Source organism: Passer montanus, unplaced genomic scaffold (assembly GCF_014805655.1).
Source record: "Passer montanus isolate IOZ18808 unplaced genomic scaffold, ASM1480565v1 scaffold9, whole genome shotgun sequence".
In the NCBI taxonomy this organism is placed as follows: Eukaryota; Metazoa; Chordata; class Aves; order Passeriformes; family Passeridae; genus Passer; species Passer montanus.
Window position 1 is genome coordinate 11,338,813 of NW_024374367.1, and position 26,164 is coordinate 11,364,976.

The 26,164-nt window shown below is 47.4% G+C and overlaps 1 protein-coding gene across 28 annotated transcripts in view; it reads right to left on the reverse strand.

Annotated features, from left to right (window-relative positions):
* The window catches only part of MAGI1 (membrane associated guanylate kinase, WW and PDZ domain containing 1), a 335,573-nt gene extending 325,999 nt beyond the window's left edge, over positions 1-9,574 (reverse strand). For all 28 annotated transcript variants that reach the window (XM_039695351.1, XM_039695333.1, XM_039695353.1 and 25 more), the window contains exon 1: positions 9,198-9,574. In XM_039695351.1, the coding sequence (XP_039551285.1) occupies positions 9,198-9,483 (286 nt within the window). In that variant the 5' untranslated portion in view covers positions 9,484-9,574. The remainder of the gene's footprint in view (positions 1-9,197) is intronic.
* Positions 9,575-26,164: the final 16,590 nt, after the last annotated feature.

The window sequence follows — 26,164 nt, forward strand, 5'->3', positions numbered from 1 at the left end:
AATAGAAGGAAAGCTCCAGGACATGTATAAAAGCATTTGGCAGTTAGATCTCCACTTGGAAACAGTTTGATTAATAAAAGCAGACGTAGGTGACAGGGAGGACCCCACAGTGCACACAGACTATACACAAGTTAACAAAACACTATATACCATTGCTAAGCAAGTTTGCTATTTGCACATCAAACAAATACACAGCGTTTGCTAGGGTACCAGCAAAGACAACCTAACAACAAAGCAAGCCAGCCCCTCCCATTAAGCAAACAACTTACTGATTTTATTCAGAAAGAGCAGATTCTGTGATCCTCAGAGTCCCTGCTGAGCAGCCAGCAGAACCTCTGGACTTGCTCATGCAGTCAGGCTGTTGCTGATCCTCTAAACCACCACCAGAGCACATGGAGAAGATATTCTATATTAGTCACTTCATTGTTTAAGGAAAAATGCACACCAGGAGAAAGAGAAGAACGTGATTCTTTGTTTTGCACCAGACTAATCCCTCTTTTGCCCACAGGACAGGGAGAGAACAAAGCCTGGGCTGGAGCAGTGGCTGCCAAAGCCCATCAGGTGTCCTGTCCCCAGTGCTGTCTCCCAGGCAGCAGCACTGCAGAGAGGAGTCTCAGCTTGGAGCACTTTCCCCAAATTCAGCCAATCTGGAGACTTCTCACCCCCCAGCTCCCCAGGATCAGCTCCCCCAGGGCTGTGCTCTGCCACACGTGCCCCACTGTCCCCGTGCCACACAGGGCAGCCACACACTGTCCTGGGGCAGCACCAGATATTGCAGGCACCACATCCTAAGAGAATATTCAACAGCAAAGCTGCACCACAGAGTCACAGAATGGTTTCAGTAGGAAAGAACCTTAAAGATCACTCAGTTGTGATACCTACTGCCATGGCAGGGACACCCAGCACTGTCCCAGGCTGCTCCAGACCCCATCCAGCCTGGCCTTGGACACTGCCAGGGATCCAGGGGCAGGCACAGCTGCTCTGGACACCCTGTGCCAGGGCCTGCCCACCCTCACCCATTCAGCAAAGAACTTCTTTGTCTCTTACCTAACCCTGCCCTTTTTCAGCTTGAAGTCATTCCCCCTTATCTTATCGCTGCCCACCTTTGTAAAAAGTCCCTCTCCAGCTCTCCTGTAAGGGTCAGAACAAGGTGATGGAGTGCTGTGGGACTGTCACCAGCTAGAGAGAGTCATGCTCCTGGCTGGTCCTGCAGAAAACACTCAGCCTGTTGTTTTTAGAGACAGCCTCAGCATGAACAACTCCACTGGAGAACAGGGAAACTTCCCCAACCCAAAGCTTTTGGTATCATTTGTGTATCTCCTGCTGCCCTCCCCACCTCTGCTCCAGCCATCCCTGCCTTCCCACAGGGCTCCAGGGAATTGCCCCAAGGCTCAGGAACCCCCACCTGTACCCCTGCCGTTTAAATTGCTAATTGGGAGTTCTAGCTGAGCCTTTGGGAAAGGAGGAGGATGGGCATGTTCCTCCTCGCTATTTCTAAGAAAAGCCATTTTGCAGTTATTCTGCAGCCCAGGCCCCCACCTGTCCAGTTCAGCCTGTTTGGGCAGTAACTCCTCTCTTATTCATCCAAAAGCCTCTGAGACATCTGAGTCTGTCATCAGCTTGGTCTAACACCCACTTGGTGCAGGATCTGTACCACTGGAATACGACAGGTTCAACATCAAAGTTGGGGTTTTTTTTAAGTACACAATATCTGCCCAGCTTTGTTTGTGTTGAGGGAGTGGCTGGATTTTAGGCAGCTTCTTTTTCAAAGGCTTTTTGTTAATAACTAAATGAAAAACCTAGAGTTGAGGTTTTCCTCTTAAAAAACAAGCCAGAGATTAAGGATATGAAGAAAGAAGTCAGTCTCTTCCCACTCTAATTGTACTGAGACACTGACTTGAGGGCTCCAAAATTACAGATGTGTAATCCAAGACAATGAACTCTTTACTGAAGGATTAGCAAACCATGCAAAACTGATTCCTTATTCAAATGCCTTGCAATTGTAAGGGCATCTGTTCCACTTTGCAAGTCATCCCAAAGGCTTTGTTTGTTTTGATTTCCTGTTCCATTATGAAGACAGGGCACTTTGCATTATTTTCACACTGTGTAGTAAGCATTATTGTTTAGTCTAATAAGGGACAGTTAATGAAATCCAATAAATATTTTTAAAACGTTATTTTTTCTTTTAAGTTACAATACAAACCCTCACAACCATAAAACTGAACTGTCTTTAGCCAAAAGCCAAGTGTGTAAAAATGTAACCCAAAACAACAGGACCTGAAGAAAAAACTGTTTTGTTTCTCCAAGTTCTACTAGGGGCAGATAAAAAAAAAATCTGCAGGTTTAAATAATATTACTAACACAAAACAAAAGATGCTAAAGGCAGCGCTGGGGACTAACAGAGAGCGTGATGCCATTATTCCTGCTTGTAGCAGTGGAATAGTTCTGGAAACCATTTAAAATGTCACAAGAGGAAGCGTGGATGGAGTGTGTGACCTTTGGAAACTGAAGGGTGGATCTCAACAAAAATATCCCATTTACCCTGAGCCATACTGCTCCTGCAGGGCCAAGGGAGATGCTGGCCCACCTATTTGGTTCAGAAGGAAAAGCAAAAAATTACAATTAAGGGGGAGAAAAAAATAAATATCCCAATCTGCCAACATACCAGCGGAATGCAAAAGCTGCCAAACTGCTCTGGAAGAAGGCAGCCTCTTCCACAGCTCTCTCTCAGATCAGTAGATAACAAAATCTGGATGGCAGCCTAGGTTTCTGTCTGTTTCCCAACACCAGATCCTTGCAGGAAGCCCCAAACTGAAGCCATCTGATGGTGTGGATCCTGGATCCCTCTGGGCTGCCAGCTCTGAGCCCCGACCTGTCAAACCAGTGCTGAGGCAAACTGCACGAGACCAGAGCCCAAACTGAGCAAACAAAACATCAAGTGTCCAGAGAGACAGAGAAAATGATGATAGTGGTGAAAATGGTGTTTCTGCAGGGGCTGGTCCTGCAGGCTCAGCAGAGCTGTCACAGCACCGAGGAGCTGCTGCTGGCCCCATCCTGCAGGAGACGCCCCCGGTGACAGGGCAAGGGAGCAGAGAGCATCTCCAGGGATCACAGGGGGTGACCCAGCCCTGTGCCCTTGGTGCAAAAAGGTCACTTCATACTCGCTTTCCAAAAGGCAAAAATAAATCTTTTCCACAGCTGAGCAAGAGAAAAACTCTGGAGAAATATGGACCAGGAGGATCTGCATTTTGCTGCTGCAGGAATTGGGACGTGGAGCTGGAAGGAGCTCAGACAGGATGCAGAAGTTTGAGTACCAGCCCTCCAAGTACCACTGAGTGCTCACAGCAAGGATCCCTATGCCTTCAGCTAACATTTTGCTTCCAATTCTTCATAGTCCTTCTATAAATTCATGGCACATGCTCTTACTGAACCACTACTCTGTGCTTTTCACCAAGAAATTTAAGTCACTTGCAGCACACAAAGATCAAAACCAAATGCCTTGATTTACAAGTTCCAGTCAAAGTCAGAGGAAGTGTGAAAAAAAAAATACAAACACCTGAAATAACTAGCAGGCATAGCTCGTGTCTGGAGCTAAGCAAAAGAATGCAAATAAAATACTTGGCCAATTATTTTTAAAAACCTCAAGAGAGGTCCCAAAGATCTGTCCTTGCCCACAGCCCAGACCCTGTTAATGCAATAGAAAAAAGCCCTTGAGGCAGCAGCATCTTCTCAGCTTCCACATTACTTCAAACTGAGCCATGCTGAAATCTAATGAGAGAGGGCTCAAATCATCACTTCTGCACAGCCACAAAAGTGCTGCTCTGAATATCTTTACACCTTAATGCAGCTGCCCTGGGGCAAATGTTTCCCTGTGCACGCACACGCTGCCAAAGGAGCAAGTGTGTTTCTCAGGCATCAGATCAAGAGATACAGGAACAGCCAGAAGAGATGCATGAATGATCACAGCCTGAGCTGAACCAGAAGAAAATGACAATCCCAAACCCAGGAATGCAAAGAGCTACTGCTGGTTTGGCTTTCAAACCTGTTAAAAAAAATTCTGACATTTCTAACACAGAAGAAGAATCTTAAATTTCATGATAGCAAGTCAATAATTCACTCATGCAGGAGTTGTAACTCAGTCTTAAAAACATGGAACAACATGCAGGATGGTGTTAACATCTTATTTTGCAGTGGTGTTGAATGACTGCTCATAATTAGACCATAATTGTGATTTAATTGCTCTGTGATCTGACTGGCCATAAAGAGGGAGCCAGGACTCCCATCTCAACGGGTGGAAAGATTAACTTTACCGTGGAAAGCATAACCCCCTTTCATGCCATGAAAAGTATCACATTAACTCCTGGAAAATTCTATAACAGGCACAATATGGTTCTGGGGTCTCCTGTCCATCTCTGGGGTGCTGATCCATGGCTGGAGAGGATGGAGGGCTGCTTTGCCACAAGCAGGATCAACTTCTAAATGCTGGCAAGTTCTACACTGTAAATTCAGGCACAGTAAAGATAAGGTCTTGCTCAAGGCAGTATTTTAATACAAGATATACAAATTTCATGACTATTAAGTGCAGTACTTCTTTAAGTACTTCTTTAAAGAAAGAAGACTACTGATTTGTAGCAAAATATGCTCCAAGTCAGAGAAGAAGAGATTCTGCCTGTTTTTATTTTACATTTTGTTCTCAACTACTCCAATTGCCAGAGTTGAAAACAGGCCTTATATATCCAGAATACAAGAACATCTCTGAGGTTTTCAGATGGGAACACTTCTTTCTCTCCACTTGAAACCCACCTGGGTGTGGAAAGAATTTGGGTCAGATGGAAAAATGACAGAGAATTCACCGTGCGAGCGACTGGCACTGAGCTAGCAGAGACTGAAGGAAAACTTTCTGGAGCTCATGCATGACACTGCAGAGGTAAACTGGGAACAGCAAGAGCTCGCTCTCTAAACAGCCTCTCCCTTCCCTGGCCCAGCACATCACCCCCAAGCTCTGCTCCACACTCACTGCCAGGCTTCTGCAGTGCCAGGCATGGGCACCGAGCGAGGGATGTTCAGCATCACCACTCACTAAGTGACACTCTGCTTCCCTTGTGTGCTAAACCACCAACGCAGGAATTTACAGATGCATCAACTCTTCCTTCTTTTTATTTTTTAAATGTTTTACCAAAAAATCCCAAAATAACAAACCGAAATTATCTCACAAGCTCTCTCAGGAAAATAAAAGGAAAATACTCAAATACCAGCTCACGCAAACTTTTTGAAAGAAGCTGGTTTTGTTCACGTGGATATATGTTACTGAGTTTAACATCTCATGTAGAGCAGATGCCAGCCTGACATTGAAGCATTGAGTCACTGCACTGTATTGCAGAATTTATCTTAGGGTCAAGTTAATGTTTGAAAAGAAACAAATGCAGCTGATAGCACTGGGTAAACAGTGACTGTTTCTGCTTGGGATCATGCCTGCTCCTGTCTGCCCTGTACAGGGCTAAAAAAACCCCCACCAGCACACAACTCCTCCCTACCGTGGGATCATCCCAGCTGCAAAGTCCTATCAAAATTATTAATTGCATAAACTGCTCTCAGCACCTCCTGGTTTCAAAGCAATAGGTCATTGGGAGCTTGGGATTCTGAGACTTTTTTAGGGAAGCAAAGCGTTGAAATGAGAACTGAAAAACCAATTTAATTTACAAGCATATTAACTTTGACAGTTTCCCATACCAAGCATCTGGCTTGGTGTGGTTTGGCACAGGTCATCGAACCAAGGAGCCTTAAAAAATCCTGGAAATCTCTCTGAATGTGCTCATCTCTCACTGAGGGAGAATGAAAACTCAGATACCCTGCTTCAAACAAAACATGGTCCTTTTTTATAGATACAGTCTAAATTCTTCTCTTTTGGAGGATGGCACAACAAACTTGTGTTAACCAAGATCCATGAGAAGAAATGGTGTGCCTGAACTTGGAACTGATTTATCCAATGCAATCAATTATCAATTTATCAAAGTGAGCTATTTTGACAAATGCGAATGTATTCAAGGAAGCTACAATATTCACAGTACAGCTGGGAAATAACTATGCTAAGGCAATGCCAGCTTTACACTAGAATATGTGACCACTGCTCCTATAATTCAATCTATTAATTCCATACTCTCTGACCAAGTAATAATAAAAATGCATTTATTAACTCCACAGAAGTTAATTGCCAATTTCATCAGAACTTAGGCACAGATGTAAGATGGAAACAGTCAGTCATAAAAGCACTACATGTTAACTGAGGTTTTTTCACACATTTGACAGTTCTGAAAGTTACTAAGATACATGGCAGCAAGATTCTTCCTCTCTCCCCCAAAACAGGCAACTTATAATGGCACAGTTTTATTCTCAAATGTCATAGCAAAAAAGAGGGCATAAGGGGGAAAGGAAGGGAAAGCTCCATTCAAGTTCTTTAGCCTTCTTCTCTCTTCCTCCCAGGGCAAGCAAAGAACCAAGAAATCCCATATGACCAGTATCAAATACCAGTTTTTTCATTAAGAGATTTCACAGCGGCTCCTCCTTTTTGTTCTTACTTTTAAATTTACCACTCACAAAAGCAAGGGAAAAAATGTTGCAAGCGAACCTGTAAGTTTACAAACTCTGGTTGAATGACAAAGCCCACGCACAGCCCATTCCATGTACATTTCCATCCTCATCTCTTTCACCGGGAGCAAGGTCAGAACCGTTATTTTCCTGCTCATGCTCGCAATGACTGACTTATAGTAAATTTCCTGTTTTTCCAGCCTTGTAAATGTCGTACAAAACAGACAGGCAATAAAATGTGTATATTTCCAGGTTAACATTGCACCAGCGCTTCAGCACCAACCAGTTAGAAACTACGAACTGCGAGGAGGAGGAAAATGTGGGTAACTTTGTAAGAAGTTACTATGTTAAAAAAAAAATCTGGGTAACTATGTAAAAAACAAATTTACAATCTTATCTGCACACTCCTTGGCTGCCCGCTCTAGTGCCACACTTTTCCTGATGAATGACAGTTACCATTCCCATAATCAGATTTTTAATCAACACAGAAGTAATGAATTTTAATTAAAATACTCTCCTTTTCCATGCTTATGATTCTGATACATGAGGGAGAGCTGTGCTTTGCAAAGAGCAGCGTGCAGATGCCAGGCTGCCATTGACAGGCTTTCCAGACCACAAAAATATTTAGTGATTTAAAAACCAAATATTTATTTCTATTCCACATTCTTGGCTAATAAAGCATTTCTTAAAAATATGGAGAAAGAAAAAAAAAAAAAAAGAAGAAACTACAACCCCGCAGTAACCAAAGGCTTGGTTTTCAGTTCTAGATGGGAATAGTCCAAGGTTTAAGTGCCTGCCCTGACTTATAGATGGGTTTTGAACTTTTCTCCCACTTTCCAGGTAAACCCAACCACCACACTAAAACTCAGCTTTCTGCCCGTTCTTTTGACCCTGTCCTGGAGCTGAGACACATTTAGCACCAAGTTCTGTCATGTGCAGTTTTTTCCCAGGACATGTTTTATTTATACTAACTCATGTTTGCAAAACAACGAAAAGTTTGATCACAAATTGTTTGGTTGGGAAGGGTTTTATACACACCTTCCTTCACCCACCAACACTGATCACATTGCAACACCACAAGCTATATTTTAATACTTCTGCTAAAACAATCAGTATGTAAAAAAACCTCTGCCTAATTTCCTCATACTTTTCTTCATGCTTTTCTCCCCCTCCCACTTGGGCAGGGAAACCAGCAGGCTGGGTTTCCCTCACCACTTCCCAGTGAAGTGCAGGCAGCAGGGCAAACAGGCATTTGTTTAACAAAAACTGGGTATTTTGGGAGTTTGACAGTGTTTGCTTGGGAGTTTGACAGTGTTTGCTGGAACATTGCTACTGGGTCCTGGAAGGGACTAACAAGTCACTGTCTTTGGTGGCTCAGCTCCGGGGCAGGGGCAGTGCACAGGCTCAGCTCCTCTCGACACCACCGCTGTCATCTGCTCTGGCTCCGGAGGTTCCAGGGATGAAACAAGCACCTGCAGCCCTTCATCTCAGCTCATCAGCGAGCCCAGGGACAAGACTTCAGGTGACAGTCCTGCCAGCTGGCCAGCAATGCTGTCTGCAGCTACCAGCTGGGTTGAAAGAAGTGCAGGGAAAAAACCCTTGCACCACAAGCCAGAGCAAAACCCCCACTGTTAGGATGCACACGTCTGGATGACAAATAAACCTTCCCCTAAAGAATCTCTTGGGCAACACGAAGAAAACTTCCCTTCCTTCCTGCACTTGGAGCTGACCTCGGGGAGCTCCTCCACCTCTCACACCTCCGGCTGTCCAGCTGCAGTCCTGCTCCTCCTGCCCGTCCAACCAGCCTCGGTGGCTGCGGCAGCTCCAACAGCTCTTTGGCACTAAATTGAAGTCCTGTCCTGGAAATCACAAGCCCATAGCCAGGCCTGTTAGCTAACCTGTTGAGCGACTGTGGAATGCACACGGATGTGAAGTGGCATCGTTTTAATCCAGCATGGGAGAACTCTTCCTATCCTCTTCCTCAGCCAAACAGGAGAGCTACCTGTCTGTTCCTTCACCTGTGCGCCGCAGGGCTGGCAGCACGGCCGTGCCCTCACCTAGGGCAAACCAGGGGGAAGAAAGGTAAATCTGAGCAGCCTTTCAGCCAGAGAGGGAAGATGCAGGAGAGTCCAAGCTTTTTCTTCCCACGCTGGCATGCCGGCAAACGCACGCTGCACTTTCAGAACAAGTCTCCACTAATCACTCAGCAGCTCCAAAGGACGCTCAGCTGCTGGAGGAGGGGATCCCTGCCCCATTCCTCCAGCAGTGAAGCTCCCTCCAAGGGTCAGCCGGACCCGGAGCTGCCCCGGACCAGCGCGGGTTCCCCGCAGGGAGCGCTGGCGGCTCCGCGGTGCCTTTGGGAAAGTCTCACGCAATTGCTCGCTGCGCTTAGCGCAGGGCAGGGACTGCGGGGCGCCTGCAGCCGGCTCCGGACCCAGGAGGCGCCTGAGCATCAGTGCCCTCGCAGAGGGTGCGCACACGCGTGGGTGCCTCTGTCGGGGCCCCGCAGGGCTGGTGTTCGCCACCCCCGGCCCCGCGCTCGCCACGCAGCCCCGCATCCCCGCGGGAAGCGCGGAGCGGGTTCCCCCCATCCCGCCGCGTCCCCCTCGCACCTTGTCGGACGGCTTTCACCACGACGGGGTCCTTGCAGCTCCGGATCACTTCCAGCACGTCGTAGCGCGGCAGCCCCGACACGCGGACCCCCTGCACCTCCAGCAGCAGCTCGCCCTCGCTCAGCGCCGCCTCGCCGTCCCCCGCCGCCGCGCCCGCGTACGGGAACTCGCCGTGCTCCGCGCCGCCGAGCAGGGCGAAGCCCAGCTGCCCGCCGGGCCCGCGGGTCAGCGCGCACTGCCGCACCCGGCTGGACCAGTGGTTCTTCTTCTGCACGACCCGCGACATGGCGCTGCGCGTCCCTCCGCGCCCGCGGAGCGCGCTCGGCAGGTGCGCAGGGGGCGCGGACCCGCCGCCCGCTCAGGCCATCGCCGCCCGCACGGCCAATAATTTAAAAGCGCTGAAAAAGCAAATCCGGCAGGCGCGCGGTGTTGCCGCCCCTCTCCGCGGGCGCTGCGCGGGGCGCGGAGCCTTCCAGGCGGTACAAAGCGCCGTTTGTTTTGTTCCAGTTCGGTCCGTCCCGCTCCGCCGCGCTCCGCGCCGCCGGCGCAGGCGCCCTGGCACGGCCCGCCCCGGCACCGCCCCCGGCACGGCACGGCCCGGCCGGCGCGGCACCCCCGCCCCACCGGCGGCCCCGGCTCCTCCCGCTCCACGGACAACTTTCCCGAGGGGAGAAGTCGGTGCCGGCTCCCCCCGGGCGGTGGCGAGGGCGAACCCCCCGGCTGGAATCGTCCTTCTCCGAGCCGGAGCTCTGCCCCGCGCCCCCGGAGAGATGCTCGTGGTCCAGGGGACGGGGGGATGGCAGATCTTTGCTTTCCCGGGAGGATTTCTAGGGTTTTCCCAGTTGCAAACCGCTGCGATCGCTTCTTGCCTGCGCTTTCCAGGTGGTTGTTACAGGAGGGGACACAAAGTACGAGTCCCGAGGAAAAACTTGCACAAGCCTTCATTAAAATGGTATCGAAGCGTTTGCACAAGGCTGAGTGAAAGGCATGATCCTACTTTTACTTCTCCACTCCGGTTTTTGATTGAGTGCTCGAATTTGAGACATTAATAATGTTTTCACATTGTCCTGTCCTCGTGTAATTGTTTAGAAGCTGGACATACCAATAGTGAGGTCTGGCTGCTGGGGAGAGGGACAGGCATCCGTTTGTTTGTCCTTGGCCAAAACTCTTCAAAGTTACCCAGAACTGGTGCAAAACTCAAAAGGGGAAAGTAAGTAAGAGTGCACGTACCAGCTGTCCCTTCCAGGTCATGCTCCATGCTTCCAAACCTGAAAGCCAGGCCTCATTTTGAGCAGTCTTATGCATGACCGAACCCCTTCCAGCAAGGAATTCACTTGTCAGATGTGTGCGTGCCCTATTTTGCTGCTAATCGAGACTGAGAAGTGACACAGGGAAACAAAAGAGCCTGGTCTGGCTGCCTGCGCTGCCCTGATGTGTGCTCAGACGCCACATTCCGCAGACTCTCACCGCTGCCCGTCGCTCTCTCGTCTCTCACCCTCCCAGCCGAGCGTGTCCCGCGGTGATCTGCGGTGCGGGAGAGGCGGCAGCTCGGGGAGCATCGCTGCCGGGGGAAGGAGCTCAGCCTGGCATCGTCTGATGCTGGCCCAGCTGATCAGCTGGCCGAGCTCACAGACCGAGAGGTGAGCGGGGTACTGCCCCTGTCCCTGCACGCGTGCCGGATGGAGCAGGGAAGCCTGTCCTTCCCTCACCTCCAGCATTCCATCCTCCTTTCCCCAGCTGCAATCTCTCATCCGGCTGCTCTGTAGAGCTCCCATCGCTGCAGACGCTGCTCTGCAGCCGCAGTCCCCGGCCCGAGCGGCACAGCCACACGCAGCCAAGAGAAAGGCTTGGCCAATGTCACAGAGCACAGCAGTGAGCCAGCCCCAGCCCCTGTGCCTCAGGCACCTCTGCCCAGGTCTCCATGGGAAGCAGATGGGATCACCAGAGCTCAGGAAAGTCCTTCCAACAGAGGGGCAGAGCCTGCCTTCCTGGGTAGAGGTGGACTCATGAAGTTCAATGTACCGGCTGTGTCTAGCCCTCATTTTCTTCCAAGAAGTTTCTTATTTTCATATTTGTTTTCATCCTTAAAGCTGTTCTGATCCCTTATGTTTGAGCAGCAGTAACCGCCTCACATCTGCTTTTCCTGGCTCAGTAACCAGCTACCCCATTTGTCACTTTTTAGGATGACAGCACACTTTTTATTTTACGTTCACCAGTAAAGAGAGGACAGGCCATGAGGCTGGATCAGCTGGGCAATAAATGCTCCAGAGGTCTGTAGACCCTACAGAACAGCAGCATGGCTTGTGGGGAAGGCTTTCTCTCTCATCTGTGCACTGGCTGATAGTTGTGTCACACACGTGAGCTCACGGTGCAGGGAGCCCCTTGTTCACAGCCCAGCGCTGGGTGTGACGTATTTTCATCACCATCATTTTGCAGGATGCCTTATGTGACAGCCCTGCTAAGCTAAAAATCATCTGGGATCCATGTGAACATCACATGAGCTGTGGTTGCCCTGAATAGATCTTACAGAACTACTCATGCCTCATGGAAAAAATTTTGGAAAAGACTATTTAGAAAAACAAGTTTTGATAGTAAAATTTATGAGATGACAGACTTTCCAGGGCCCTTTTCAGTCTGCTTGCAAACACTGCAACGTGTGAGCTGTCCCCATTGTAATCCTAGTGCTGTACTCATGTCTGGGCCACTGTGTTCCCAAAAGAGCTCTTGTTGATAATTAACAAAACCAGCAAATCTCAACCAGAACTTTATCTTGATTTTCAGATTGTCACTTCAGTTTTTGTCCTGGACCAATTTCCTACCATTTTATCGCCTCGTTGCATCCAGGTGGTCAGTCTGGAAAACCCTAGATCCTGGAAGCTGGCACCACTTATAAAGCTCAAAGACAGCCAAGGTTTTTTGTTGTCCTGATTGCTGACTCTGTGACTGCCCAGCACCTTGCTGCTGCAAGGAGATTATTTCAGGGCACAGCTGCTCCAACCACCTCTATTAAAGGAAGCTCTTGGTCAGCCTTTAACAGGACTGAGCCCTTGACCCATGCCTGGCTGAAGGGTCCCTGACACCAGCTGATGGATAATTGGGTGATTACTCCATACAAACGTGGCATTGCATTTCATTGCAGAGCCTGGCCTCTCTCCCAGGGACAGTGGTCCTGCCTTTGCAGGGGATGGATTTAATGATTAACAGACTGTCTTCATCTCTGACAGCTGCAGTTCTAATAATGACACTCTCCTTTTTTTGAGGGTCTCTGAGCATTCCACAAGCAGTAATTAAGAAATCTTCAGAGGGCACCAACCTGGGGAGCAGCTGAACATTCACACAGGGCAGGGAGAAGCTCAGGGCACACTCCTCATCCGAGGATGGCTCACTGCAGCCATCCTACTTCATCTGCAGCAGCTGGTCCAGCCTCATCTCATGCAGGTCTGCATGCTCTTCACAGCCCATGACAGCACTGTGAAAACTGATTTGGGTGGGCTCAGGCCTCTATGCAGAGCCTGATTCTGTTGCTCTTTTGCCTGCAGTCACTCTGGCCCATGCGTTGGCAGCTGCTCATTTGTCAGGATGAGAAGGCTGATCTTTCTTCCTCCCTCAGAAGGTGCTCTGCATGCTTTGGGCCCTGCTACAAACACACAACAGCTCAAATGGTTCTTTCAAATGAATATTGACCCATGGTCTTGGTCTGAAATGTCTCTGAAATTTCGTGCTGTGTCCCGGATTCTAAAATGGGTCAAAGCTCCCCCAAGCATCAACTCATTCTCTCAGCTTTCCTAATGAAACTTTAGGAAACCACAGTTTGACTTTTTTTGGAATGGAAAACCATGTCTAGTCACTGAGAATGTTGTGGGTTTATGGAGTTCACAGCCATGTACTCCCATCAGAGAGCATAAAAAAAGATCAGAATGATTAAGACTACAACTGAAAGTACAGCTTATTAAATACAGCAGAATTTATTCTTAATTTCCAGATAAACCCCCAACTTTTGATATCATGGACCTCAGGGTTTTGAAAGCCTGAGCACATAGATCCTGGAAAAAAAGAGAGAAGAAAAACTTTAAAGATCCAGTTTCTCAGACACTGAAGTTTCCTGTGGGCACACTCACACTACCAGAATCTGTCAGTAGGAAAGCCAGGCATTGTGGTTATTTCCTAGACAAGAATTGTTTTTACAGTTATCCCACATAACTCTTATTGGAGGAGAGTTTTCTGTGTAGTATCCAGGATTTCTCAACAGGCTGGTACTACTCTCTGGTAGCAGGGAGGAGATGGGCTGGTGCTGCTTTGAGTCCTGGCAAGCATTTCAACAGACGACCCAACTCCAGGTACTGAACAAACCCTGTATTTACAGCAAACCTTCCAAGTGTCAGGACATGAGAAGATCTGGTTATATCTACTGACCAGCCAGCACAGACAGGTCCTGCCTAAGCTCAGGGACAGAGCTGGGCCAGCAAGGTCCATCCATCCCAAAAGGCAGCCCCTTGTGCAGGACATTTCCAGCCTCCTGGACTCCCACCCAGGGCTGGCTCAGTCTGTGACCACAGGATGCTGGGAAGAAAAAGGGAACTCGCCCCTTACTGGGACTTCATGCCACCTTCCTCTACAATTTATTTCAATAATATCACACATAGTGGAATATAAAGCTGAAGATCAATCTCATAACCATATTAAGACACTCTGGGGTGTATTTTATAGCACCATTAATATACTTCTTGGGTGGTTAAAGTCACCCACAGCATAAATTAATGGCTCTATAAAACATGCTCTGTCATATCCTATGGCTTAAATAACACACAGTGGGCTGGGTATGTTGGGATGTGGTTGAGCTTATTGGGTGGAAGCAGAGGGTCAGAATGACCACCTGGAAGTGAGGATGCCAGCCTCAGGGGGCCCAGTCATTTTAAAAAAACAAGATTCTAGAAAATCAATTCCAAATTGTAAATTTCATTAACTTTCATTAGCACTTGTATTCCCAGGTTTATTCATTTCATTCAGGCATATCTTCCCTGCAGAAGCTGTTCTGTTCCAGGGTAGGACTGTTGTGGGTGGAGCTTTTTGGCATGGAGGGAGCCAGGCTTGAAAAGCTCTGAAGTCAGGCTCAGAGCAGGCAAAGCCTCTTGGTTAGAGCAGGGATCAGGTTGGCTTTGCAGGGGAAGCTAAGCCTGCCATATGTTTCCACTTTCTGAAAGAAACTTGAAGAAAATGTCAATGCAGTGTCCATTTGGGACAGATTTTATTGGACTTAAGGTCTCTGGTACCCACAGGAGTATTTCCAAAAGAAAAATAAGAAAGCAAAATAAAATGTTTTTTCCTAGTCTTTCTTGACCATGATCAAGCTATAGAAGAAGCAAATTCCTCCTCCTAGTCTGGTAGATACTGAGTCTTATTAAGGCACATTCTTCCCCAGAAATTTCTTTGCTATTTTAATGTCTCCACATGAGTTACCAAGGACTCTTCAGCTGTGTCCTGCTAAGATAAGCTATCCCAATGCACCTGTCTCAGCTGATAAACCTCCACTTTTCCACTTTTCCACTTCTGCTGCTTGAAAAAGAAAAGGGCTCACCTCTGATTTGTGCTGCAAGAGCTCAACACAACTGCCCAAGGCACCAACACTGCCCAAAACTCCCTTCACCTCCTTTCTTGTCATCCTTGTTCCCTCTGCAGATACAGTCTCACTGCATCCTAAACTCCAGCCCTGCTCTGCTGAGGCTTATGGAGATGCTGTTCCCTGTCCTTCCCCTGTTGCCTCACCTCTCCAGTCCTCTCCTTTCTATTTTCTCTATGTATTTTCAACACAAAACTTGCTATTCATTCTCCCGAAAATCCTGAAAACTAAAGCTGTATCAGGAAAGATTTCTGCTCTAAGTCTTTATGGAGCCATAAAGAAGAGGCAAAGTCTGCCCTTTTCAAACATGCTGCATGCTGAGTAAGTTGGCAGTCCCTTGTGGTGGATGTGTATTAAAGTCTAATGGCTTAAATATGGAAAAAGATCAAGAAGAAAAAGCTGGGAATAACCCATCTCTCCCCATAGAAAAGCCTGGTTCAAACAACTTGAGCAGAGTTGTCAGTCTTGTGATTTGGTTTGAAAATAAAACTAGCCACAAAGGCCCAGCTTCCCCAAACTAACTGGCACATCAGTGCAGTATCTTGTCCACCAGCTCCACTTTGAACGGGTTTGTTTTTCTCAAAAGTAAAGAATCAATACACAGAATATCAATAGCAATTCTGTATAAAGAATAAGCAGCAAAAATACCTTTTCCCTCTTAAAAAAAAACTAAGTTGAGGAAAGATTTCTGTAATAGAGAATTGATTTCATCCTCACAAAATGTTCTTCCAAGCACCCTCAGCAAGATTAAAAGAAATAAAAAGGTAGCAGTAAAGCACAATGATAGGCCAAGCTGAAGGTTTGGGAAAGGAGTTCCTTTGGAGCAGTATTGATATGCTCTTCCTTCATGGTGAGGAGCAGCTGGGAGATCCCTCTCTGGGTCAGAATTACAATCCTGGCAAAAGGCAGAAGAGACAAGGCAGCAGCAGACAGCACAGCCTGATCCTGCAGCCATCTGGGGCCTGGCTGTACTTTGCTCGTGAGAGTAATTTACAAGCATCAGACAAGCCACATGTGTAAGGCTGAGCACACACAAATATTCTCAGGAGCAGAGCCAGTTAACACACCACGAGATATCACTCTGTGATTTGGAAGATATACAAATCCCATCTTGCTTTTTGAAGCACTGAAGCAGAAGAATTCATGGTGGTGCCTGATGCAGAAACATCCCCGATCAACTTCCTCCTCGCTGGTCCCACAAGAGCATCTTGATGTTAAAGCAGCATCTACTGCACATCTGAGCTGGGTCCAACAAAAGCAGCAGCTTTGATGTGAGGCACTATCCTATGCCTTACCCCCTATGGAAAGATTATCATCATCATTACTATTTATATGGAATAACAGCCAGCAGCCTTGGCTGGGACAAACGGCTCCCAGGGCTAACCGAGCATAAAGGGAGATGCTCCTTTTCTCCAGACAGCTCCAAAGAGGGATTTGGGGCCTGGGAGCAGGTCAGCTGGGATTGGGATTCCTGACTCCCTGCCTGGTGTCCTAATATTAGCTCGCATTGTCTCCCAGCCCGTCTCGCCGTTCTTTCACATGAACTGCAGCCCGAATTAGCGCGTCTGCTGCATAATCTGCCAGCCCATCCTGTGTGCTAAATCAGTCAGGAGCTGAGCAAACATCATGGGAACGGCTCTCACAGAGTGTTTGTGGGCTCAGTTATTCCTACAGCATTGTTTGCTCCGTGTTTTCCAAGCATCATCACCAAAGTATGAGGGGCTGTACCCTGGAGCTGGCATCGCTCCCCAGCGCGGGCAGGGATGAAAGTCAGCTCCGTGGTGGCTCTGCTGGAAGTTTAGCAAATGAACTCTGGTGGCAGATGAGCAGGCCAAGGAGAAAGCAGCAGCACATGCCAGCCTCCTCAGAGTGGTATTTACAAGTTCCCTAAATTTCCTTCCTCGTAGTGTCCGATGGGTTGATGGGTTTTCGTCTGCCACATGAACTTCTTATCTTGTGCCCTCCAGCCACAAGCTCAGGGCTGTCCACAAAAACACCCAGCCCTCAGCACAGGGGGCTGGGGCTAATGGGGTTTCAAACCAGTGTCCCCAGCAGTTTTGGTTGGCTTAAAGTCCATCTCCTCCTGCTAGCAGGGGCTGATGGCATTAATTTCCACTAGGCTCATTAACCTCTGCGGAGCAAGGCTTTAAACAGAAACAGAGAGATACAGGGGAATCACATCAAATCCTGTCTTTGGATCACACAACACATAGCCCAGGTGAAGGACTGCTTTCAGGGCACAGAGCAGCAAGGAAAAGAAAAAGAGGGGGTCGTGGGAGAGTCTGTGCCCCTGAGCAAGCAGTCAGCCAAGTCACAGGACTGGTTTTATAAGGTGCATGCAGAGTTTTGGACAGCAGCTATTGAAAGACAAGCCGCTCATTGAATATTATCCCTTTCTGGCAGCAAGATCAGTGCAGTCAATTAGCTGTAAAATCTGAATCATGTCCCTGGCAGGCAGGCTGGGAGAGGAAGCAGCTCCACCTTCCTGCTCTGCCCACAGAGGTCACGGCATCCCCTGCACAGCTCTGCCAGACCTGTGACAGGCAGCCACTGCAGCAGGGATAAATCAGATATTGCTCCCACCACACAGCAGGAACAGCTCCACTCCCAGTTCTCAGCATGATGTCATGGAGGCTTTCCACAGTCCCAAGACCACTGCAGAAAAGCCTGGGCAATAAATCCATCCAAGCAGCACCACGTATGGATGGACACCGTATCTCCATACATCCCTCAACACCCTTTTACTGCCAGGCTCATTGCTTTTTTTATTGCTGTAGAAGAAAGTCTTAAAATTCCTGACTTGAATCAAATGAGCTTTAAGGAGAAGATCCAAATCCGTGGAAAGAGAATTGCATTGTACAACGACAGACACAGTCCACTGCTCAGCAGAGATCCAGAACTGGGAAAAACAAGCCCATCAGAGCTCCCGCAGTGAATTACTTGCTCTTGGGAGCTGTTGCTCCCCAGTGAGTCTTTGGAGACAACATCTGAACCAACAGAGTTGTGTTTGCAGCTCTGTGCTGGCTACAAATCCACTCCTGGCATATCTGTTCCCAGTTTCCACCTCCCATATGTGTCACTAGGTCCTAGATCCAGCCTTTCCGGCTGGAGATGAGTCATCTTCATCCTCCTCAGTGTGACGGGGATTAGACCCAAGGCACATTAGCAAAGTGGAAGGCTTGCCTTGGACCAGGGCCAGTTTCAGCATGTCGATAATTTATAAAAACACATTGCTCTCCAGCCAAGCAAGTTTCAGTTCCTAGATGATTCAGCAGCAGTGGTACAAGGAAATATGGATGTGAAAAGTCCCCGAAGGAATTTCTGTATAATTCTGCATTGAAATAAAAAGCCCTGAGACCAGCAGCAGAATGGAAATTGGGAATTAAGGATCATTCCTTCTGTGCCTGCAGGGACTGCTAAAAGTTGGGAAATTTTTAGTGGAGTTTCAGGGAAGGAGGGAAGTAAGAGCAGGGGCAGAAATCAGGGAGGTGGAAGACCCTAAGGTGGAGAAGGAAGGAAAATACAGTTCCTGGTTTTGTTTTGGCCACTTTTCACCAGCTGCAACTTTGTTGTCACTAAAAACATTAAAATCCTGTGGGCAGGTAATGGGAAAATTGGAGTGAGAAACCTCTACAAACATATTTTCAGAAGGCAGCCTGGAAAATGGGAGGTATAAAGAGCCAGGGACAGCTCCAAAGCCCATCTGAGCACTTTGGGTTTTGGATGTGATCCATGTCTATTTTAAAAAAGAATGAGAAAAGAAAATATAAAAGGAAAAGTACCACATAACTGCCCAATGTAAATTAATTCCTGAAAGGGCATGGCAAGCCAAAAATGAATATTTCATCTCTTCTGACCTCTTTCAGTTCATTATCCTAATTGTGAGCTTCAAGACCACAGTAGCATTTCTCTGCATGCAAAATCAGCAGGGATGGAATGGCACGAGGAGCACCAGCCCTCCTGAACAGATTCCAGTGGGAGAAGGAGTGAAGGGGACTAAGAGCTATAAGATCACTGCAATAGCATGGAGTAACTTCAAATGGAGTTACTGAACAAATTCTGTTTGCTCAGAAACACCTTCCACAAGAGAGCACAACCCCCATTCCCTCCTTTCATCCAGTGACTCTAACACCACTTGCCCTGAGATGCCCAGAAGTGCTTTGCAAGGTCAAATGGCCATTTCTGAGCAGCCCGAGCCAAGGCTGGACTCACACCACATCATGTAGAGCAGCCTCTTCCCCTCAAGTGATGTTTTCCAGCCTGCTCCTGGCAGAAACCTCACTCACCTGTGTGCAGCTTGGCAGCCTCCCCACAGTTCAGAGAGGAGCTCAGCATCCTGCAGGATGCAGCCCTGGCATGAACCCAGCCCTGTCTCCCTCCCTGGGCTGCAGCACCTGCCTGCCTCCAGCACTGCTGGTTCTCCACACAAGCAGCAATTTAATTCTTCTTTTCTTAAAGAAAATCCATTCATGTTTTACTGTGCAGCACAGACCTTGCCATCTATCCTTAACCCATGGGAATCCCACCATAGGTACCCTGAAGGACTGGCTGCTGTACTCAGACTATTGCAATTCCCTGTATTTTAACTTTTGCTGGTTTTAATTGCTGCTCTGCACTGACATTTCCAAAGGATGCTTCTTTGCTCCTTTTGTGCAGAGCCTGTTTATGTTCTTTGTGCTGCCATCTCTTCCCTGGAGCCCTGGCTAATGAATGCAGCATGCTGATGACCCCTCCATTATAAATTGTTTAATATTTTTAAATAAATATGGGATGGTGCCATGATTGTGTGGATATTTCATCCAGCCTGCAGCACAAGGAGCTGGCACTGACAATGGCAACCATGGCTTTATTTGTAATTCTGTTTCTTGTTTGCCATGGAAAGCAAGGGAAGGGGCTGGGATGTAACACAGAATAGAATAACACAGCAGCAGATGTGTTATTCCAAGTGTATCACAAGGAGCTGCTCCTCATCCCAGCACAACAGATGAATGCAATAAAGACAAAACTTTTAAATTGTTATTTGCTTTCTTGAAGCTACAGGGCTGCAAGATTATTAGCTGAGCCCCGGAGTAAACCAGAGGAAGGTACATGGGGGGAATTCTGTTATATTGTGTTTCCACTGTGTTGCAACAGAATTAACACATTAGCTTGACATGTTGCTGATATAATTAATTCCTAATTTCAGAGCAAAATTTATCCTAAGCAGTAATATTAAAAATCAAACCAATAGCAACACAGGAAAAGACAAAGGGAAAGAGCCTGAGATCAGGTCAAATTTTTCAACATGTTAATTAAGTTTTCAGCCCATCAACTTCTGTTGTCCTAATTTCCCATCTTTCCTTCTGGGTGTATCTGGATTCCTGCTATATGTAGATCATGTGGGTTAGATCTAAATTTGCTTGTCCCTCACAACCACTTCTCAGGCAGTAAAAACCTCCTCGAAAGTTCACCCAATGGTACCCAAGGATTGCCTTCACTCCCAGGTGGCATAAAGCCAGGATTGATTCTCCACAACTTCCACTCCCAGCCCACGATTTTTACCAAGGCATGGGGTGTGAACAGGGACTGCTGCCAAGGCAGTGATTTACAGCAGTGCAATCCATCCCCATGGACAAGGAGGAGCAGTGATAGCTGATACCAGCTGTTCCCCAAATGTTCCCACTGAGGAGCCAGCTTCTGCACTCAAAATCCCAGCTTCCAGATTGGAGAAACCTGCTTCTCTGGTTGCAAGCTTCCTCCCGCAGCCAGGCATCCTTCAGGCTCATTATGCTGCTGCCTTCTTGCTAGACACCTCTCCCTTACACCTGCTTCCCTCAAGGGGGAAAAGATGGCACAGCCAGACCCAAAAATGTGCCCTCCTGCAATCCACCCAGCTCAGATAAGCACCTTCTCCCTGCCAGGCAGTCAAATCGGTTCCAAAGTGCCAAGTCCAAGCCCCATCAGCCTTTCTCCTTGAGAGCCAGGCAGCCCATGGTCGTTTGCCATGGAACAGGAACAGTTAGACAGCCTCTTGCCAATGGATGGGGAAGGGAAGGTCAGGATTATTTTAAGTGACTTTGCTCTGAGATTAACGAGGAGGCAGTCTGGAGCTATACCCAGCCTCTTGGTTGCTATTTCTGGCTCTCTCCTCCCTGTGCAGCTTCTTTCAGTGGTGGTGTCTGCCACAGCACTGTAAGGGAGGTGTCTCTACACGTCCCAAGCCTCAACACCATGTGTGCATTTGCCCCTGAAATGGGGAGTGCTGTGCTTTACAACACTACCCTGGCATGCCATGGGCTCTGGCTGTAGATGTTAGGAAGGGCAGAGTAGCTGTGTGCCCTTGGGAGGAGAAGGAAACAGCCAGGAGCTTTCCTGCCACAGTTTCTGGACTTAAAGACAAGGAAAAAAAACATGTAAGGAAGAGACCCTTCCAAAAACTCAGCTTTACAGAGATCAAGGTAACACCTGCTTAAGCCCAGAGCCTGGAGTGTGTGCTGAGCTCAGGAGCACAGCAGAGAGGTACAATTACCTAATTGCCTCTAAATTGTGCCATTTATTAAGTGTTTTGCATGGTGCCAGGGCCTCTGGAAGAGACAGCCCTGGCCCTGAGACTCTCCCCCCACGCCACCCTGCCTGTCAGACTGGCTCCCATGAGCCAGGAGGGTGACAGTCCTTGGGGTCCCATGGTCCCCATGCTGCCTGCCTTTCCTTCATCCTCCCCTCTGCTTCCAAGCAGCCAAATACTTGCATTAGTTATGGTTCACTGACTGCCTGAATTTATACATATGTATATAAAATAATCAGAAGTGCCCTATAGATTTTAAATTCCTCTGTGACACAGGGTGGGCATAAGTGCTATGTTATTAAGCACTGGAAAACAAATCTGAGAGGATTCATTAAGCAAGAGGGCAGCTGGGAAATAAACCATTTCCCCCATAGTTTCTGAACAACTGCAGTTCACAAAACATAAAATTTCTAATTATAAGCCCAGGAAGTTTTAATGTAAAAAAAAGTGACTTGTGAAACAAAATATGGGGTTTTCTGCTCATTAAAATATCCCCTGAGTAATAATTTCTTTGCCCTTAATGCTGAACCTTAAGGTTTTCACAGGTAAGTAGGTAATTAACACAATTCTAGTTCAGCTACACAGCTCTGGCAGTAATGGAGCTGGGTTCTGCTGGATGCTGGGCTCCCTCTGGGGAAGAGCAGCAGGGGCTGGGTATCCTGTGGTGCTCCTGGGAAGATGCATCCTTGGAAAAGGATTTCACACCAAAATACATGGGAAACAGAGGGCCAAATCCCTAAGGGCATCGCTTTCCCGGTGAGAAGCAGCAGCATTTACACTCCTAAACACATTATTCTACTCTCCAAGCAGCACTGGCTGCTCTGTGTCAGCACAGACACCAGCACGTGGTAAAAACCCTTCCTGGCAAGAGGGCTGGTGGCAACACACAGCTCTGGGCTGGCTCAGAGCAGTGGCCTGCTCTGTGGTGCATGTCAGAGAGGGGTTTTGTGAAGTCAGCTCTGTGGTGGAGAGGAATGAGGTTGTCAGGCAGGTTTGGATCCATGGGGAGAACAAGTCCCGTTGTTACCAGGTCCCCTGAGTGAAAGGACTTCTGCAGTGCAGGGGAAAGACTGAGCCCTCTTAAACCAGATTGGGAATGTCAGTCCTGGGAACAAGTCAGGCAACCTCAGGCAGCCTCAGAAGAGACACAGTTCCATTACACCAAACCAGGCCCCTTTGTGGCACCTTGCACTCAGAGGTGAAACCCAAGACATGTTTCATTTTAAAGGCAAAGGCTTTCTGCAATTTACCACCTCACCAAGGCCAAGCAAGACTTAACACCAACATCATCTGCACAGCCCTTCTGTGCTGACTGACAGCCACCCTTCCCTTTGCATTTTAGTCCAGGTTTCCTGCATCTATCACAAGTGCAGTCATATCTACAACCACAAGTAGCACAAGGCAGGCGAAACTGGAAGGAACTTCCTTTTCATGTGGGAAGCAAATCTCCACTAGTGCACCACAGCCTTCTGACCCTCCAGCCTGGAAACCAGAGCAGGAGGAGCAGGAACACAGCAGGCAGAACCTCCTTCAGCCCTTAGACGGAATCCAAAGCCACCTCTGCACGTGGCCCATGGCACAGCTCCAGCAGCAGCACCTTCTGTGCTGAGGGACCACAGCTCCACGCCACCACTGCACAGCTGTGGGGGACTCTGGCTCACCTCTCCTCACCCAGAGGCTTCTCATTTGCAGGCTCCCAGCCAGAGCTGGGCACTTTGCTTTGGGTGATGTTTGTTCCAGACCACCTTGAGTGGAGGTGTCAGGTCCCCCAGGGCAGCTCCATCATCCCAAGCTCTGTGGGAGCAATCCCTGAGTCCTTTTAACAACAGCCTTCCTACACAGTAGGAAAAGCTTCCCACTTCCAGTAACCAAGTCATTTCTCCCTGAAGTTTTGGATGAAAAATAAGATGTAAAACCAAATTACGCACTGTTTATGTACATAATTCCCTGTGCATCTGGATAAGAGCATGCCTGTGGCCTCTTTATGCTGCATCTGATTCTCATTAGGTGCTTGTGATTCCTTTTTGATAAGGTTTTATTGTTCCCTTTGACACTCTGAGCTATATGGTTGGGCTCTTTATTCTCTGCAGCTGCCCTGGTGTGGCCAAGGACTGCCCAGCCCAGTCTGGCTGATCCACAACAAGCTCTGTCAAACAGCCCTGGTTCTTAAAGAGCTAGAAATAAAGCCAGAGCTCTCCAAAGTTAATTTTGTGAATTGGCTGCTGGGGCTTTTCTTACAGTAACTGAGACCAGAGCAGGGGACAAAGCAGAGGCAGAGCCTGTGCGTGGCCTGGGGCAGCACAACAGCAGAGCAGCCTTCCTTTGCACCAGGCCAGGCTCTGAAGGGATTCTTTACCAGTTAAACTTTGCATGACTCTGTGGGCAACATTCCAAGAAAAGGTATTTTGCAAATATATTCTTCTTTCTGTGAATTACCCCACTCCTCCCTCTTATCCATGTACAAAAGCAGATTACAATCTATTTCTGGGTGAGCAGGTAAGAGACACAAAGGGAATTTGGCTGATTGAGTGTTAAGCCTTATCTTAAGAAATTTGAGTATTTTTGTTCTTCAGAATCTTGGTTTGACCAGAGAAATTAATGTTCTGGGATATGCACAGAAGTAGACCAATTTCTTTCCTATAATTATTGTCACCTTCAATTGAGGAGAACATTATCTGATATAGGCTTTGATGCATATCAGAAACATCCACCTGGACAGCACTCCTGTTTGTAAAATGCAGATTTACCATGCAGTAAAAATCCCTGCAGTAATCAGCAACAGAAAGGTTTAACATACTTAAAGATTTCTTCCACTGACAAAGGAACAGGAGAACTACAGATTTACCCTGAACTGGAATTTATGGCAACCCTACAAAAGCAAGTAAACAAGAAACACACAGACAAAAAAACTTACAAAACAACCAAACTGAACAGTTTTTCATGAACCACTGAGACATCTTGGCAGCCCTGATTTTCTTGTCATTTCCAGTAATCAGCTCTTGTGAAGAAGGGAGTAGACCAAAACAACAACAGCAAAAACCCCAGTTCCTTACCACCTTTGTGGCTTATGGGAGTTGAAATTCAAGAATTTCCAGGAACATCACCTTGGCCTCCAAATTCTTGCAGAGGAGTCTGAAGTCTCACTTGAATGAGGGCTCTTCCCTGCTCCTCATTTTCCTCCTCAGCACTTTCCCTGTGCCAAGAGATGAGATTTTCTGACTCTGTACTGCCTTTATACCCCTGATCCAGCACCCAGTGGCCAGAATTAACTCCATGAAATTTATAAAGCAATTAGGACTGGGTGAGCAATTCCAAAAAAACCTCAGTGAAAGTCCTCCCAGCTTTTTAAACAAATTCATTCCAGCTGGGTTCGTGCTCCTCGAGCATCAGCTTCCCACAGGGATCCCAGCATGGGAGGTCAGAGGCAGAAAAGGTTTTGGAAGGGTGAATGTTAAGGGAGAATTAGAAGCTGTATGCGAATCCTGAGCTTAAGTGAGGGCCTGTGCAAACAGGAAAGCCTCCCAGGCCACGTGAGCTAAATTAAATCAGCACAAGCATGGGGTCCATGAATGAGCTATGGGTCAGGGGCTGGGGGAAAGCAGCATTCATGGAACTGATTAATTGGAGGGAGTTGTGATCTGTCTGCAAATAATTCAATTGAGCAATTAGAGCTGAGCAAGGAAATGTTTTTGCATGTGGCAGATTCTGAAATATTTCTGTTGTAGCTTAGGAGAAAAGGAGTAAAAACAGAAAAGTGAAAGAGAATTCAGACAAGGTCCATCCTGAATCTGCTTATATTAGTTTGAAATGTTTCTTGTTTCCTCTCTGGCCTTATTATGATTATATTTTACAATTATTTTATCTTTCAACATCAAGAATATGGTTCAGATTGCATATCTGGAAAGCAATTTCATTTTAAATATCAAAAACATTTCAAAGTTTTATCAAAACATGTCTTTTCAAGGTGAAAAAAAGCATTTTCAATTAGTCATTATTTTGGGGGGGAATCTCCTAGTTAAAAACCCACAATCCTCTCAGTCCTTTATCTGTTGCATATTCCTGATCTCTAAAGGCAAGAGCCTTGGAGGGAGTGAAGTTTTCTCAGTTATCTTAAATGATACAAGCCATCAAACAGCATTCGTTAATTGTCCAGGTATTGGAACCAGGGCACAGCCAAGTGAAGCAGGACAGGAGCACCACAGTTCTGTATCTCTTACATCTCAATCCACAGCTCTTCTGCTCATTATCTTAGTGATCCTAAATGAGGTATCAGCCAAACCCTCAGCATTTCTCCACAGACAGGACTGGGGAGATAATGTTTCAGTGGGCCCTCAAAATGACAGAGGGGTGGCTCAGTTTCCCATCACAAAAAGCTGTAACACAAGCAGGGCACAAAGGCAACGAGGCTCCCTGCTCTCTAGGACTAAAAGTGAACAAATGGGAAGCTGGCCCTGGAGGAAACACCCTGTAAGGACCTGCTCTGACCCCAAACACCCTTTAAAGTCTCCCAAGGGAGGCCCTTGAAGGGCTGTTTTATGTGTGAGTATAAAATAGGCATTGATTAGGGTTATTAAGATTTAAGATAACTTTGACATACAAAAGCAAGGAGAGTGTGTTGGTCAAGTTTCATCATTTTGAAAGTTTCTCTGCCACAACTTATTGACATTTAATCAAATCTTCCACAGGAAATATTTGATTTGGTTGATTGAGTCTCGAGAAATCAAGTTGTAAAGTATATCTGACTGAGGATGATGTGCAGCTCACAGCCTGTTTGAAGTGACTGGCTCAGGAGTGGGATGTGAGACA